This window comes from Anabrus simplex, chromosome 7, assembly GCF_040414725.1.
Source record: "Anabrus simplex isolate iqAnaSimp1 chromosome 7, ASM4041472v1, whole genome shotgun sequence".
NCBI classification, from domain to species: domain Eukaryota; kingdom Metazoa; phylum Arthropoda; class Insecta; order Orthoptera; family Tettigoniidae; genus Anabrus; species Anabrus simplex.
This window is the reverse complement of record NC_090271.1, coordinates 304325215-304343743: the sequence shown is the minus strand read 5'-3', so window position 1 is coordinate 304343743 and position 18529 is coordinate 304325215. Positions and strand designations below refer to the sequence as shown.

At 37.4% G+C, this 18529-nt stretch overlaps 1 protein-coding gene across 1 annotated transcript in view; it reads left to right on the top strand.

Moving 5' to 3' along the window:
* Positions 1-18529, top strand: part of LOC136877595 (decapping and exoribonuclease protein) — an 88867-nt gene that overhangs the window by 49911 nt on the left and 20427 nt on the right. The window contains exon 4 of the mRNA XM_067151758.2: positions 14124-14259. Within this exon, the coding sequence (XP_067007859.1) occupies positions 14124-14259 (136 nt within the window). The remainder of the gene's footprint in view (positions 1-14123; positions 14260-18529) is intronic.

Genomic DNA, 18529 nt, shown 5'->3' with positions numbered 1-18529 from the left:
TTGTTGAACAAATTCTTGAAAATAAACCCAAAATTGGAGTGCTGGTGGACAAAACTAAATCAGTGAGTCAAAAGTATGTCTTTTTGTTTGCAGGTCATTTTAATAATTCTGAGGAGATCAGCAGTCTATTTTTGACATAGGGCCGGTTCTATCACCTACTGGTAAAGTAGCGCGTAACTTGCCCTCCGCGTAAAAGGATGTTCCCATTCGACCACCCCCAGGTAGCGCTATCGGCAGCATAAATCGTAGTTACCTGACGCGTAATTTATCGGCCACTTCGAGGGCCCAATAAGACTTTACCTGGGCAAATTTTGAGAGTTGAACATTATTAGCTGTATTTCTGGTGACATACAACTTAAATTAGCTTAGTATACTGAAAAAAGCATGATACTGTAACAGTGGCCGATATTGTATTGCAGGATCTTGAACATTAATGCTTCCCTTAAGTTGCAACGGTCACGCCAGCCTCTGGCATCGGTAGCTTAGGGAACACATTTTATACGTCAAGCTTTCGTAAAGAAACTTTAAAAGGATATAAAATCAAAATCTATTTGGAAATCATTTCAAATAGGCTTTAATTTTTTACTTTTCAGTTTTCAGACACGAGGTATAACTTAATGTATGTATCCTAACTGCCTTGAGCGTTCTCGTAGCGCAATGGCTAACACGCTCACTTCATAATACGAGGTATGCAGGTTCGAGTCTTTATTATGACAAATCTTTTTTATTTCCATTATTAGCGTTGTGTTAATCTGTATGCCTCTTTTCATACATTCTTTTGTTAATAATATATCTCATTGAAATATTTAATCACAATATTATGTCTACTAGGAAATTGCTTTATATGTATACTACTTATAGAAAGTGATGTTATGATTAATAGCACATAGGACTGTCGCCCAGGTAGCAGATTCCCTGTTAGTTGTTTACATAGTCTTCTTGTAAATTATTTCGAAGAAATTGGAAACTATTCCATTCCCTAATTCCTCTTCCTATGAGTGGATATTTATCCCGATTAGTTCTTTACATTTACAGTACCTTCCAACTTTATCTTCATAAAGTTAAACATTAGAATGAAATGCTTTATCAATAAATGGAAGATGTGGAACTAAACTAGTCACAGAACTAGTTGCAAATAGAGCATCGTGAAGATACTTAATCAATTCACAGAAGCCTGCAGATAGAATGCTCAAAGGCAATAAGTTTGTAAAGAAGATGTGTGTGTATATATAGTATGTATATGGAAGCGCGTAAAAGAGAGTTAAGAACAACGGCAGGAAACGAAAATACATTTTAAAATGCAAATTAGAAATACGATTAAAACCTGCGTACGGAGTGAGCGACTTGACCAATCTACTACGAGAATACTTTTCAAAAACGCTGCCTTACATGACAGGTTATAACTGGCGTAAGAAAATATAATCTCGAGATTTTAATCCCAATTAGGTATTGATATTGAAGATCATAGATTAAAATCACGAAAGCTTGACATAAATCATTGTCCATAACTCTTAAGACTCCACTTATTAGGCTTTTTGGTAATAATCAGCAGACGCAAGCACAGGGAAATAAGACAATCAAAATGAGTTTCATGCATCTGACGATAGATGGCAACACACTCGAAAGCGAGAAGTCGCTGAAAATCAGTCTAGCCAACTTCGTATATCGGTGTCTAGCTCCGGGTAGCTACCTAGTGCTTGTGCGGAGGTGGTTGGACGCAAGCCGAAGTACCAGCCGATTTATACCTCCAGGTAGTTTACCTCCCGGGCAGCTGCCAGCCACTTTACCAGCAGATGGTAGAACCGGCCCATAGTTGAACTTCCCCATACCTCAGCACAATACATTCACGATTGTTTAAAGACTTGTCTTCTTCAGCACTTTTCACAAGGGTTTCTAACTTTGTATTTAATATCATTTGCTTCTGATGGAGCATCTAATATGCTGAGAAGTGTATCAGGACCAGCAGTAAGGCTTCAGCTCCAGTGACAATTACCCCAGCTTACTGTGTGGCACTATGCAAATTACTGCAACTGATGGTGGTGTTTCCAAATTGACACAGACCAACCACATAAGCTCTGAGAAACTATATTCCCAATATCATGCATCACCAGAAAATAAGAACCAATTGCAGGAAGGTGCTGCAAGCTTGAATGCTGAAATTCAGGCAGGAAGAAGGATTTTAAGAGTTAAGATGGATTTCATCAAGTGTTAGATAAATTAGGGATATTTGGAGGTATTATTCAGCACTTTCAGTTCATTTTAAAGTGTGCTTGGTGTCCATAATCATTAAGGCATCAAGTCTTTGTGGTCTGCCACCGTGGTTAGCCAGTTTGAGTCCCATTGGTGGAAAACACTTTCACTATCAGAATGTTGGCTGGCAGGGTAGGCGAGATGGTGGTGTACAGTTTCTAATCACTAGAATACATTCCAAAAGTTTGGGTTCAATTCCATACCTCTCTGCAGTTTTCATATGGAGTGAGGGCATATGACGCTGTTGATGATTATTAATCCATCGGATGAGATGTTCAGCTTCGAGCAGATCCCTTGGTGTTATTCAACAGGAGTAGGCTGTGTGCCAACACTCGTTTTACTCTCTCTACCATCATAATCATTACACTTCCAGATGCGCAGGTCACCCATGGGGGTCAACTAGAAAGACGTGCTGTACATTTGGCTTCTCTGCAAGCCACACAACATCAATAAAAAAAAAGTTCAGTTTAAGAGTGCTGTGAGCTTGCATTGTGGGTTCGAATTTTACCGTCAGCAGCCCTGAGGATGGTTTTCCATTTTCACACCAGGTAAATGCTGGGGTTATACCTTAATTGAGGCCACGGCCGCTACCTTCCCAATTCTAGCCCTTGTCCATCCTTGCATCGCCGAAAACCTTTGATGTAATGCGACGTTCACAAATTAGTCCTCAAGAAACTTCAAGTGTTTCACTCTTTGCAGACCCACCCAGGAGAGTACACGGAGTTAACAAAAACTGCAGCTGTGTGTAAGAAACTTAATGGTGTGGACTTTCATGAAAATGGAAGACTGGTGTGGAAGATTGATGAACATGCTTTCTACAGTACCGTACGTTGAAGAAATGGAAAAGAGGATGCTAAGTAGCCAATATTCTAGATTATCTTCCTCAAACTCATGAGCTTTAGCAATAAAATATGAAAAACGTTTGGATATTCAGGAACTTTTAGATGAAACAAAGTGGCCAAAAGTTTTAAATAGTAATATTCATTTTGGAGACATTAAAATGAGATATTTATTTGAGAGATTGTATTTAGGTTTCTCGCTTGAGACTGACATCACAGATCTCGAGACCGATTCTCCTGTGCTGTGATCTGTGAGACTTCCCAGTAACTACAAGCATAAGCTTGACAGTATATCAGCAGTTTTTGCATGTAATAATATTCTTATATGAAAATGTGCATCCTGATAAATTTTGTCAAAAGCCTGGAAAAGTATTGCATGTTCAACTAATACCATTAACGAAAGTGAAAACAGAATGTCAGTATCTTAAACGATTCACGACTTATTGAGGTGTACATCTTAGCTGAATAACCCAGTATAATTTGTTAATAACTGTAGATAGGATGTACACCTACCTGGACACCTCTCAATTGTTGTTGACAGGGTAGCTTCTTGTGATGCAGAGCAGGACGGAGGTGTTCTCTGTGATGATTCCCCTTCAGCGATATTACGTGTATTTAAGTGCTGGATCATGCCAGATATATTTTTGCTGATGTATTTTACTTCTTTTGAGCAAACAACGCAGCAGGCTGTGCTATGGGGCATCTCTTCAAAATAATCCCATGTCCACGAATCACGTTGCGTTTTGGACATCATCTTAAAGTTGTGCGTACAATTATACAATTTCACATTGCACTGACATATACCAAAGTATCTAATTATGACACGAATACTCTATAATATTATAAGGAATAATTTCTTTTGTCACTAAAATGTCGGTGAACATAAGCACTGGTCAAATGGATATTGAATGTGGGATCTGATAAATTGAGTGATAACGATGTACACCTACAGTAGCCTACTCCTTCATGTACTTACCGCTACATACAATGCCAGAATGCATATCCATTATAATTATGTTATACTGCGTCAAAACAGACCTCGGTAGAAATGAAAGAAATGAACAGCCTAGTCGCTTGTTGACATGTATTTAGGAATGGAGATGGCCCGTGGTTGGCATTCGCATACTCGGCACAAACAACATTCAGCTCCGGCTACCTGTAGGCCCATGACATGTTGCTCGTCACACAATGCGGGGACAACGCTCTTGAGATCACTCCAAATTTCTCACGAGAAACAGGTGCTTGCGCTAGTTTCGAGAAACCTTGAGACCCCGTCTCAGGCTGCCCATCACTAAATTTTAGGCTGTATGCATCAGACAAAACAATACCAAGTGAATTGAAACTTCTACTTTGAGCTCTGAAATCCATTATTGTATCCACTGTAGAATGTGAAGGTTCTTTCAGTACAATCAATTTAATATATTCACCTATCTATATGTATAAAATAAGAGTTTTGTCTGTATATTGCCCAGAATTTAAAAAGAATGGTATACCTGTATCTGTTGTGCCCACAGTAAGAAGTAAATGAACTTTTTAATTTTCCGTCATCTGTCTGTCTGCATGTATGTACGTACATATGCACATCACGAGACAATGACTGAAGATAATTTAATAAAAATCTGTATGTAAAGTCAGGGAATGAGGCACTACAATTCATGCTGAGGGAAGGACTAAAATTTAATCCTCATACATTTAGGTTATTAGTGGTCCTATCGATAAATAATACATAACTAAAGTTATAATAATCATTTTACAGTTCCAGTTTCCTGGGTACTGTTGGCGAGCCTCTTCCATTCTGTCTTATTGAGATACGTTCTGTTGTTAATGACGTCCTCCAGTGTCCTTACCCGATCTGCAATGTTGATTTTTACGATGTCCATCCAGTGGGTTCTTGGTCTTTCCACCATCCGTTTCCCTGCAACATGTCTCTCCAAGTTAACATATGCTGTCCTTGTTGGCTCCATCCCCATTACATGCCGAAACCACCTCAGTTTGGACTTGCTGACCCGAACTAACAATGGTCTCAATCCCAGCTTCCTTCCTAACTACATCATTCCTTAACTTTTCTAGTTTAGTTTTTGATTTGTGGACCTAAGGAAATTCATCTTGGATGCCTGCAACCTTGATGAGTCTTTCTTAGTGAGGGTGCAGGTTTTAATACCATAGGTTAAGATTGGTATGAAGGACTGATTGAACATCACCAGCTTTGAGTTTGTTGTACTTCGGGATCCCAGAAGTGTGTTCGTACTTGTTGGTAAAAGTGAGAGCTCTTCTGCGCTCTATTTGCCACCTCCTTTGTGGCTAGTGTATTTCGAGATATTACACTGCCGAGGTATGTAAAGCTTTCCACACTTTCTAGTGGATGTTTTCCAAGCATGATGTTCGCTGGTCGTCCTTCTCTGTTTATCACCATCCCTACTGTTATGAGTTCGCTTATCTTGAGATTGAACTCCTGGAACTTAACCTTCCATTCATTGAGACTCGACTGTACTTGTTCCTCAGTTTCTCCCTGGATCATAACATCATCAGCGAAGGACATTGCATTTAGTTCACCAAAGATTTTCTTGATGTTCTTCATTATGTCATCCATAATGGTGATAAACAATAACGGGGATAGTGCACTGCCTTGCTGGACTCCACTTTCGGTCTTGAACAAGGATGAATGTCCTTCACCCAATTGCACACAGCTGGTACAGTTTTCGTACAGCATCTGAACTTTCCACACCAGTCCCTCTGGCACATTCCTTTTTCTCAAGCATTCCCATATCTTCTCTCTTACAATGCTGTTATATAGAATTTATATATAATTAAATATCTGATCATTTATCTCATACATTTTTATTGTACCGGCTATTATAACAGAGATATTAATGAATTTCAATTTTTGTTGCTAAGTCTATATCAACGCCGAACCATGAGAAAATGGGTGAACTGAATTTAATGAAATAGTAAAGTCTGGCAATAAAGTATTACAGTCTAGGATATAAATAATTGTATTCACACTGGATGAAATGGTAGTTTAGGCGAAGGTGCCTGTAGTTTTTTAAAATACCTATGTTATTGGTTCTATCGAAAAGTATTTCTGATCATTTATATCTTACACAGTTTTACCATACCAACTTTGATAACAGAATTAATGAACTTAGATTTTAGTTGCTTAATCCTGCTAACATGGAAATATTAATAGTGTTAACTGGCGATGGTTTTTGTCATGATTGTCTTAAGGTGTAAAACTGCGTGGTCATTAGAACATATCGAGAAGGAAAATGGTGAAGATGATTATGAAAAATGAGAAAAAAATAGTTATTCTTTAATCCATCATAAAATCAGTTGTTGAATAAGAGTACATTATACCATTCTATTGAACTGTAGATACAATCTTTCTACTCTCACAATAAAAGCATGTACATTAATTTTCAACTGCTTGAGGTATCTTTGTCTCTTCATGGGTTCTCTTAGCTGTTAGTTGTTCATGCTGAAACTTAATGAAACACACCCTAGCTGCAAGCACCTGCACCACTCCTACATGTACTGCTGCATGATACACTTTGTTGCCAGTGTTGCCAACTTAGCGGATTTTCCGCTAAATTTGGCGGAATTAGAAGATTGTCGGTGGAGAAATATACCATTTAGCGAACAGCAGATTTTTTGGCGGAATTCTAGATTTATTATAGCGGAATTTAGCATTTTATCCATTTTACTTTTTTAAAAAATTTGTACTCCAGTTTGTCTCTGAGCTATTCAGTATTTCTTATCAAGAGATAGCAGTCACACGAGGAAAACATGTTATTTGATGTTATGAGATCGTGGAATCATAAATTTGTAATGAGTGAGGAAAGATTACTTACCTCTTAGTTGACGAATGACGACAGATAATGAAACTCTGAGAGAGTAGCATTTATATTTATGCTATGAAGGAAGACCGTTTAATGAACTGGCCTGTTCTGTGTGTGGCCCTTGAGGTAGGGGATTCACCTAGTTTGCACCCGGCAGTAAAACGCCTACAAGTTTTAGCTTGCCGGCTCGCAGGCAGGGGGTTAATCCCAGTGGAACTCACAGATCAGGTGAGTACAGACATTTACTACTACTATTACTATTATTATTATGTACGTATGGACCTAATGGATCACGCAAAGCTCTAACGATTCTGTTTTCTGAGTTGCCAAACAGCTCTCATGCTTTTTTGTTCTTCTGTCCACTTTGCTCCAGTCTTCTTTTTCACTTCGTTCTCTGGTTGCACTTTCCATCCATTAATTTTTTTATATAGAGGTTTCTGTCCGCAGTGTCATTTGAGTTCATCTGGGCTTTTTCCAGATCCTTCTTCACTTCCAGTACCCATGGAATATTTTTTAGATGTTCTATGTAGGTGAGAATCGTGTGTGTCAGTCTACTTGTCGGCAGTCTGCGGACGTGCCCATAAAATTTCAGACGTCTTTTGCGGATGTCTGCTGCAATGTTGGAAAGCTCTTCTGTCACTTTGCGTGACCTCAGTCTATATACATCATCTGTTTTTCGGGGGCCGAGAATTTTCCTCACATTATTGTTATTATTATTATTATTATTATTATTATTATTATTATTATTATTATTATTATTATTATTATTATTATTATTATTATTATTATTAGAGATCGGATTTCTTGGCGGAATTTTAGCGGATTTTTAGTAGTATTTAGCGGATCTTGAAAATATAAGTTGGCAGCAATGTTTGTTGCTGGGGATGTAGGAACTGCTACCAACTAATGCTCGGCATTGTTTAAACATATGAATATTAATTTATCACCACTGGTTAGTTTACAGCATATTGTAAAGAAAGGAATAGATATATAGTTACCAGATATTGTAATAGGGGTTGAATCATGGCTGAGAAATGATGTAATGGATGCGGAAATTTTCTCACGGAACTGGAGTGTGTAATTGGTCCATTATTGGACATTATAAATTTTCCAGCTAACTCATTCCTGGTTGCCAGTGTTTCGCCCCAGTGCTAAGTTGGGCTCATCAGTTGGTAAATAGCACACCCACCAAGGTGCATGGCTAGTGCATACCGTGGAGGCCACTGTGTAGGCTACTTGGAGCCACCAGCAGTGCCAATGCACTATGAGAGAAATTTGTCTCATTTCCAAAATTCATGCCTGCCTGGCCATCAGATGATATAGATGTTGATTCCCATAGGGAACCTGAAATATAAATATTTCTGTGTTGTTTTTTTTCTTTCTTTTTTTGCTATTTGCTTTACGTCGCACCGACACAGATAGGTCTTATGGCGACGATGGGACAGGAAAGGCCTAGGAATGAGAAGGAAGCGGCCGTGGCCTTAATTAAGGTACAGCCCCAGCATTTGCCTGGTGTGAAAATGGGAAACCACGGAAAACCATCTTCAGGGCTGCCGACGGTGGGGTTCGAACCCACTATCTGCTGGATGCGAGCTCACAGCTGTGCGCCCCTAACCGCACGGCCAACTCACCCGGTTATAAACATTTCATAACATCATATAAATATTTCAGGTTCCCTATGGGAATCAACATCTATATCCTATATCATCTGATGGTCAGGCAAGCATCAATTTTGGAAATAAGACAAAGTCTCTCATAGTGCATTGGCACTGCTGGCAGCTCCAAGCAGCCTACGCAGTGGCCTCCACGGTATGCACTAGCCATGCGTATTGGTGGGTATGCTATTTACCAACTGAGGAGTCCAACTTAGCACATTGGAGTGAAAGGCTGGCAACCAGGAATGAGTTAGCTGGAAAATGTATAATGTCCAATAACAGACCAACTACATCGGTATTATAAATTTAGTAATTCGGGACAAATATTTCAGGTTCCCTATGGGAATCAACATCTATATCACTGGAGTGTGTATCGTAGAGATACGATAGGAATGGTGGGGGGTTATTCATTCTGGTGAAAGAAGAATTTGTAAGCTACAAAAAAGTTACAGATGAAAAACATGAAATTCTAGGTGTAAGGCTCATCTCTAAAGATAATAGGCAGCTTGATGTCTTTGGAGTGTACAGACCGGAAAAGGGTAGCGCTGATGCTGATTCGGAATTATTTGATAAGATAATCAGCTATGTGGGAAATGATATGGAAAGGAACGTGATAGTAGCGTGTGATCTCAATTTACCAAATGTCAATTGGGAAGGTAATGTGAACGACGGGAAGGATGACCAACAAATGGCAAACAAGTTAATATGGGAAAGGCAGCTAATTCAGAAAGTGATGGAACCAACTAGAGGGTAGAATATTCTGGATGTGGTGTTGATAAAACCAGATGAGCTCTATAGAGAATCCGAAGTAATAGATGGTTTTAGTGATCACGAAGCTGTTTTTGTCATAGTTAAAAATAAATGTGATAGGAAGGTCTTAAAATTAGGACTATTAGGCAATACCATATGGCTGATAAAACAGGCATGAGGGAATTTTAAAAAAAGTAACAATGATCGGTGGAAAATGGTAAATAAAAATGTAAATTGACTCTGGGATGGGTTTAAAGCAATAATTGTTGAGGAATGTGAAAACAGGTTTGTACCTTTAAAGCTGGTAAGGAAAAGTAAAGACCCACTATATTATAACATAGAAGTAAAGAGACTAAGAAGGAGGTGCAGGTGTTGGAAAGAAATAGAAATGGCTATGGAAGTAAGGAGAAATTGAAGGAACTTACTAGGAAATTGAATCTTAACAAAGAAGTTGGCTAAGTTTAACATGATGGCAAGCATAATTGGCAGTCATACAAATTTTAGTGAAAAATGGAAGGGTATGTATAGGTACTTTAAGGCAGAAACAGGTTCCAAGAAGGATATTCAAAAGGCCGAGTATTCAGTCGGCAGTATGTAAAGACTGTTGGTTACAGGATAATGCCCAGATAGAGGAGGTGACTAATACTAAAGAAGTATTAAAACTTACCTATGATAACAACATTTATAATAAGATACAAAAGTTGAAAACTAGAAAAGCAGCTAGAATTGATAAAATGCTGGGGGATATGTTAAAGACAATGGGTTGGGATATAGTACTATATCTAAAGTACTTATTTGAATATTATTTGCATGAAGGAGCTATATGAACTGAAAGGAGAGTTGCTATGGTAGCTCCTATGTATAAAGAAAAGGGTGATAGATATAAAGCTGTAAATTACAGGTTTGATAGAAGGCAGTTTGTGTTTAGGTAAGGTTATTCCACTGAAGCTCAACTTGTAGGATTCCAACAAGATGTAGCAGATATCTTGGATTCCGGAGGTCAAATGGACTATATCGTGACCGATGTATCTAAGGCATTTGATAGGGTATATCATGGGGGACTACTGGAAAAAATTAGTGCAATCAGACTAGACAAAAGAGTGACTGAATTGGGTGGCTATATTTCTACAAAATAGAACTTGGAGAGTTACGAGTAGGCAAAGGTTTATCTGAACCTGTAATAATTAAGAGGGGACCTTTATGTTTTCTTATATATATTTAAATGAACAGAGATAAGGCTTTTTTGCAGATGATGTTATTCTGTATACATTAATAATAAGTTACAAGATTGTGAGTAACTTCAAAATGACCTTGATAATGTTATGAGATGGACAGTAGGCAATAGTATTATGATAAACAGGGTTAAAAGTCAGGTTGTGAGTTTCAGCAATAGGATAAGTCCTCTCAGTTTTAATTACTGTTTGATGGGGTGAAAGTTCCTTATGGGGATCATTGTAAGTACGTAGGTGTCAAGAAAAATCTTAATTGATGTAATCACATAAATGGGATTGTAAATAAAGGGTACAGATCACTGCACATGGTTATGAGAGTATTTAGGGGCTGTAGTAAGGATGTAAAGGAGAGGGCATATAAGTTTTTGGCAAGATCCCAACTAGAGTATGGTTCCAGTGTATGGCACCCTCACCAGGATTACTTGATTCAAGAACTGGAAAAAATCCAAAGAAAAGCAGCTCGATTTGTTCTGGGTGATTTCCGACAAAAGAGTAGCGTTACAAAAATGTTGCAAAGTTTGGGCTGGGAAGACTTGGGAGAAAGGAGATGAACTGCTTGACTAAGTGGTATGTGAAGTCAAATAAATATAAAAGTTTATTGATTACACCTGTTCAGTACATAAAAGGAGATGATGAATTAAATGAAATTAAAGGAACATGTTTCGCCCTTTAATTAAGGGCATCTTCAGCCTTAAATCTCAATCTGAAAGTTGATTAATCAGGTACCTGATTGTAATTAAATTTCATAAGAATGTGAAGGAAATGTTGGAAATGAGCGAAATGTTTGACAGTATGATATAGATGTTGATTCCCATAGGGAATCTGAAATATTTGTCCTGAATGAGCAACCAAGAATGAGCTAGCTGGAAAATTTATAATGTCCAATAATGGACCATTAATATTGGTATTATGAATTTGCTCATTTATATTGGTATTATGTTTGACAGTAGTTATGAAATTCTTAATATCAGGCCTTACTGAAGTCTAAAATACAAATATTCATAAATTTATACACTATCTTGAAAGTAGTTAAGAAATTCTTGAAATGAGGCCTTAATAAAGTTTAAAATACAAATAGTCGTGAGTTTATATACTAGAGGAAACTTTTGGATCTAAAACAGATCGAATGTCACAATAATAATAAAAAGTAGTTGATGATTCAAAAAGGAGTATTAATACATACTAAAGCTGGTAAAGAAACGTAGAGAAAATTTATCGGGTGTTGAACAGTTCAAACTTAGGATAACTTCACATTTATTATAAACCCCACTTGATATGAACAGCAGAAATGTCTCTTTACCAATTTATTGTGTTTAAACTCCATTCTAAGTTATTAACTACATTCTTCTTCGTTATCCTAAGTTTGAACTGTTAACACCCGATAAATTTTCTCTACGTCTCTTTACCAGCTTTAGTATGTATTAATACTCCTTTTAGAATCATCAACTACTTTTTATTATTATTGTGACATTCGATCTGTTTAAGATCCAAAAGTTTCCTCTAGTGTATAAACTCATGACTATTTGTATTTTAAACTTTATTAATGCCTCATTTCAAGAATTTCTTAACTACTTTCAAGATAGTGTATAAATTTACGAATATTTGTATTTTAGACTTTAGTAAGGCTTGATATTAAGAATTTCATAACTATTGTCAACCATTTCGCTCATTTCCAACATTTCCTTCACATTCATATGTAATTTAATTACAATCAGGTACCTGATTAATCAACTTTCAGATTGATATTGAAGGCTGAAGATGCCCTTAATTAAAGGGCGAAACATGTTCCTTTAATTTTATTTAATTCATTATCTCCTTTTATGTATTGAACAGGTGGAATCAATAAACTTTTATATTTATTTGATTTCATTGTACATTTCAATACGGACCTAAACATGAAAATTATTACTTGTAATAAGTGGTATGTTCCGAGTTGTCAGTGGAAAGGTGGCGAATAAGTTTGAGTGGTATGTTTATACAAGTAGGAAAGATCACAATACGAAGATAAAGTTGGAACTCAAGAGGACAAATTGGGGCAAATATTTGTTTATAGGAAGGGGTATTAGGGATTGGAATAACTTATCAAGGGAGATGTTCAATAAATTTCCAATTTCTTTGCAATCATTTAAGAAAAGTCTAGGAAAACAACAGACTGGGAATCTGTCACCTGGGCGACTGCCCTAAATGCCGATCAGTAGTGATTATTGATAAACAATACTTCAGTTGCTTAGGATTGTTTGTTGTGCTTTTGTTGATAATGACTTCTACTTGGGTTGAAATCTCTCTTTAAATTTCAGCTAAATGGCAGTGGTTATTGACGTGAGTGATATGGAAAGTCATAAAAGTATTTTTTTCTCTATTATGAAGGTCCACCCAGTCAACAGTTCAAATTAACTAAAACAGAATATTCTCAGAACATTCACATAAAAGGTACCATTGAAGTATCTGAAACAATAATCTGAACTAGAAAATAAAAATATGATAAGTGCAAAACATATACTTAGGCGAAGTCTATGTCTATTATTCCCAGTTGTGCTGCAGAGCTTATCTTCAATCGGACTGTGAGTTAGTACTGACACCTTGGCAATGAACTTATTACTCTCCTACAAGACATATGATTCAGCCTTCAAAATAATATAATCTGTGCTGAGATCCGTTTCATTAGGTATTATCGTTGTTCATTACTTTTCATCTGTTTCCTTAACTTTCATGGTGATGTTTTTCTTCTTTTCCTTTTATATTTTACTCATTTTCTAGTAGTAATAGCAAATTTCCATTTCTTCAGAGTGACTCCATAGCTCATGTGATTAAATGTCTTTATCCTGTATTCCAGATTGATGGATCATATTCTTGTGCATTCAATTGATATTTGTGAAAGCAGTCAATCAGCCAGTCAACCAATCATTATGCCTATTGATCTGCATTTAGGACTGTCACCTGGGTGACAGATTTCCTATCAATTGTTTCCCTAGTTTTTTTCTTAAATGATTCAAAAAACTTTGAAATTTATTGAATATTTCCCTTGTTAAATTATTTCAATGCTTAATTCCTCTTTCTATAAATGAGTATTTGCCCCATTTTGTCCTCTTGAATTCCAATTTCAGTAGATTCACTCACACGTTGAACACGTTTTTTGGGAAGAATTTCAGCAACTCTATTTTCTCCTAAGACCAATAATGAAAACCTACAACCTGTTTTCCAGTCTTAGACCGGGTCAGGAATGTAATGAATGAAACATATATATAGGCTAGTATTACAATGGGGTTGCCACTCCCAAGGTGATTATTAATGACTGATAGATGCAATGAAATGATAATGGAGAGTGTTGCTGGAATGAAAGATGACAGCGAAAACCGGAGTACCCGGAGAAAAACCTGTCCCGCCTCCGATTTGTCCAGCACAAATCTCACATGGAGTGACCGGGATTTGAACCACGGTATCCAGCGGTGAGAGGCCGACGCGCTGCTGTCTGAGCCACGGAGGCTCCCTAAGACCAATAATTACAATAAATTATAGAATAGGTTTAAATGCATGACATTTTATCCATTCCTTTTCTTCCAGGTATAAACTTATTAAATGGTGGGGACAGAGCTTCCTCGTGGGTATTGAGCGTGTGCTGTGTGGATACCGTGATGATCGTGGTGTAGTACATCAAATACAAGAACACAAGGTTAAAGATCTACCCAAACTTGCCAAGGTTTGTAACAGATTACTTTCTGCTACAACATGTCTACTCCATTTTATGTAAGTATTGAAAAGGTACAAACAAGAGTCAAATCAAGTTTTTACATGTATGTGTGTATATATATATATATATATATATAGAGAGAGAGAGAGAGAGAGAGAGAGAGAGACAACAAGTACACATTATAAGACAAACATAAAAACACAAAATGTCCTGTGTTGTTGAAGTTCTTCGAGTCAGTTTCGTTTCGAATAGCACAGTGCTGAAACTTTTCGTTTGAGTTCATGAAGCATTATGGAGTTTGAAAGTGGACGTGGGGAAGTAATCATTCCCCGAACATAGGAAGCCAGTTATCCCTAGATCATGAAGAAGAAGTCCAAACACAAGTGGAAAGTTCTAGTGAAAGTACTGATGAAAATTCAAGTGATAATAGCCATCAGCTTGCATCGTGTGAAAATTCTAAAATTCATTCTAAACAGCAATGTTACTCTAGCACACAGAGGCCCCTTTCTTGTTAATATAGAATCATCTATGGAAAAAAGCATAGGAAACCTACATCCAATGGCGCTAGGGCGATTGTTCTACGAAAAGCACATAGACGATATTCAGTCAGTTAGCTGCAAGGGTGCAAAGCGAGTACAAATTAAATTTCCATCAGCATATCTTGCAAACAATTTCTTAAATCATTCTATTTTAGTAGAAAATAACTTAAAAGCATATGTACCACCTTCTAACATATATCGTGTGAGTCTGATAAGAGGTGTTGACAAGAGCTTGTTTATTGATGACATTGTGAGATTTATACAATCTCCAGTGCCTGTAATTCAAGACCAACCACTAAGTAGATGTGCGAACTCCAATGGAAAAATTGAATGTGTTCCTTCTTTAACGGTAAAAATTACATTTAAATCTCAAACCCTCCCTGAACTTCTCTCTATTTTTAATGTATTACTGGAGATATAGGTTTTTGTGTATAACCCCATTTTATGTAAGAAATGACAAAGGTATGGACATACAGCTACACACTGTAGGGCAAGCAGTCCTTATGTGGTAAATGCGCTAATGCACATGAAATAAAGGATTGTACAACAACACTGGTTACATGCGTAGACTGTGGATTAAATCACACAATAGATTCATCATGGCGTGAAATCCACAACCAGCAAGTTGCAATTAAAGAATTGTTTGTAGAAAACATTTCGTTCCAAGATGCAAAGGACATGATTCAGCCAAAGATGTACACACCAGTGCAACTACCACAACAATTTCCTACCCTCAGGGAAACAACCCAGGAAATTTGTACTGAAATCCCTTGGAAGAGGAAATTTGTACTGAAATCCCTTGGAAGAGGAAATTTACTGAAATTAGATACAAAGACATTAAAATGCCACCATCACCAGCTTATGATAGGGAAGGTTATATATTACGTATATTACGTAACCCAGCAACAGACAGACTAATACATAGTACACTAGCTAACACTACTAATCAAAAATGTAATATGGGGCAATCCTGAAATGAATATGAGGCTAAAGCATATAAGGTGCAGGCCCTGCAATTTGAATTGCAACAAGATTTTTTAAAACTACTAATGGAAATCTTGGGAAATAATGCCCAGCAGAAACATATTATTAAAACAATAAACTAAGCAGAACCCATTGAAATTCAACGGAATACTAAGTTCCTGGTTTGGTAAGACATATTTTTCTGGCACTTAAAAACCGGTGTAGTTTGCCGTTGCTAAAAACTGCCTCCAGGAATTAACTTAATGGACAAGTGTGTAGTACCTTTCATGCAGAGAAATTCAGGTTGAATGTCTTGCTGTTAAGAGCACCTCCTTAAACACTACGTTTATTGTCTTATGGTTCGCTGGCACTATTTGCACTTTTAAACTGTCAAATGTTCGAACTCGAGACATTGCTACGTACAGCTGGCCATGGCTAAAAACAGGCTAGGGTAAATAAACACCAACACGATCTCAAGTCTGTCCTTGAGCTTTATTAATCATCATACTGAATGTAAGGTGAATAGGAAATTGGCGTCTTCTAAAATTAAATGGAAGATTAGTGTTGAATGGTGTTAAATCAATTCTAGGAATCAAAACTCTCTGTCCAACACTTAATCCTGTAATGATTTTGAGATCCAAACAACTGTCATGCATATTTCGTACAATTAATCTTATTCCATTTAGAAACCCCTGTGAAACATCGAAGTTTCTTAATAACATTATGATTGCTCTAGGTTTTAATTTAAGGACGTGAGGAGGCAAGCCACTTTTCTAAGCTGTTCAGAAACTCTATTGTAGAGTTTCATTTTCATTTTCAGAAATTAAGTTATATACAATGATGTACGTTCTGGCCGTTCCCGGTAGAGGATCCATAACTTTAGAATTGATATGATCACAGTGTTCGTTTTTAGGGGCAAGAATAGCAATGTTGGACAAACTTATAGCGTCTTTTGGTGACTCAAATTTATTCCCGTAAATTTCCGAGACGATGTCTTTTTTTTTTTTTTTTTTTTTTTTTTTTGCTAGTTGCTTTACGTCGCGAGACGATGTCTTCCTTCGCGATGATAGAGGATGGCAAATCAATAACAGAATGCCCTAGCGATTCATGATTCACTGAAGGATAATCTCCATTACCAATTTTCAGCAAAAAATCTGTGAAGTCTAATTCTTCTGATCTTGCTTGCATATTTTTAAAGAGATGAAACATTTTAAATTCTGACCAAAGAGGAGAAAATTTAATACAGTTCTGAATAACAGTTTGTTTGGAAGAATGCGGAAGAACAGGCAGAACACCCCAGTGTCAGTGGGTAGGGTCTGACACATCCCACTCTGATCAGTCTAGTGTCAGACCTAAGACGAAACGCTGGTTAATAGAGCAAACGCCTGAAAAGCCTTACATCTGATTATGTTTTTGACATTACAGGCAAAACCTGTCGAAAATCTCCACCCAGAACAATAACTTTCCCTCCAAAGGAGGTGGAATTACCCGTGATGTCTTTCAAAAGTCTGTTAACGCACATCAGCGCATGTACATTAGCTGTTGGTGCTTCATCCCATATAATCAGTCTTGGTGACCTGATATCATCTGCTGCATTACTATTCCTTTTCAAAGATGAGATGGAAGCTTCGTGTAATTTAAGCGGCAATTTAAATGTACTGTGTACCATACGGCCATTGGGTAATAGCATGGCAGCAATTCCTGTCCATGCCACTGGTATCACTTTAAAACCCAAATCAGTGCATTTTTTAATGAGACATTGGTAGATGAATGTCTTGCCAGTACCGCCAGGACCATCTATAAAGTACACATTAGTTTTATTTGTATTGTTCTCTTGCATAGGATGAATAATTTCATTAATGATGGATCTTTGTTCATCATTCGCTTTCTGCATAACTGACTCGTAGTCGGTATCTGGAAGCATGAAGGATTCATTCCTTTCAGTACGTGGCAGGTCACTGATAAGTGGCAACCCGAAAGTTCAAAGGGAAAACCCATGTAATTTTATCACCTTACTGATGTCACGGAGAGTCAGTTGATAAGCTGCTTGCTGATTGTAAGCTTGTAGGTGATCTTCAAGAAGATATTCTTTAAAAGTATTCCATAATTCAACTGAATTGGAAAGTTGTTGAAAGATACAAATGAAGGAAAATAATTGTCTCAATTGAAATGGCATTTGAAAAACTGATGCTTTATGCAGACAACGATGCCATTCAGCATCGTCCTGAATCAACCTACGCTCCATTGCTGCTGCCTTAAATGTAGAATACTTAAGTGCGGCCAGTATCCAGTAATCGGGAGATCGTGGGTTCGAGCCCCACTGTCGGCAGCCCTGAAGATGGTTTTCCATGGTTTCCCATTTTCACACTAGGCAAATGCCGGGGCTGTACCTTAATTAAGGCCACGGCCGCATCCTTCCACTTCCTAGGCATTCCCCATGCCATCGTCGCCATAAGACCTATCTGTGTCGGTGCGACGCAAAAAGAAAAAGTTAGAATAGCACACTTTTTGGACTGTCTTGATATCTTCATAACAGGTGGCGCCTACTACGTGGAGTAACAGCAAGCGAATGAGATACCTTTCTGATTTGACTGGGGAAACGTTAAACATTCTACCTATTACCATATTTCCAGACTTAACTCTTTTCTTCCAGATGCATTTATTACTATCCCAAACATAATGAACTGGCGTTTCTGGGTATAGGTACTGACTGCTTGTCGCTGGAGTCTTATTTAAATTAAACCATGCAATCAATTCAGTGTTTTTCAACTGTGCTC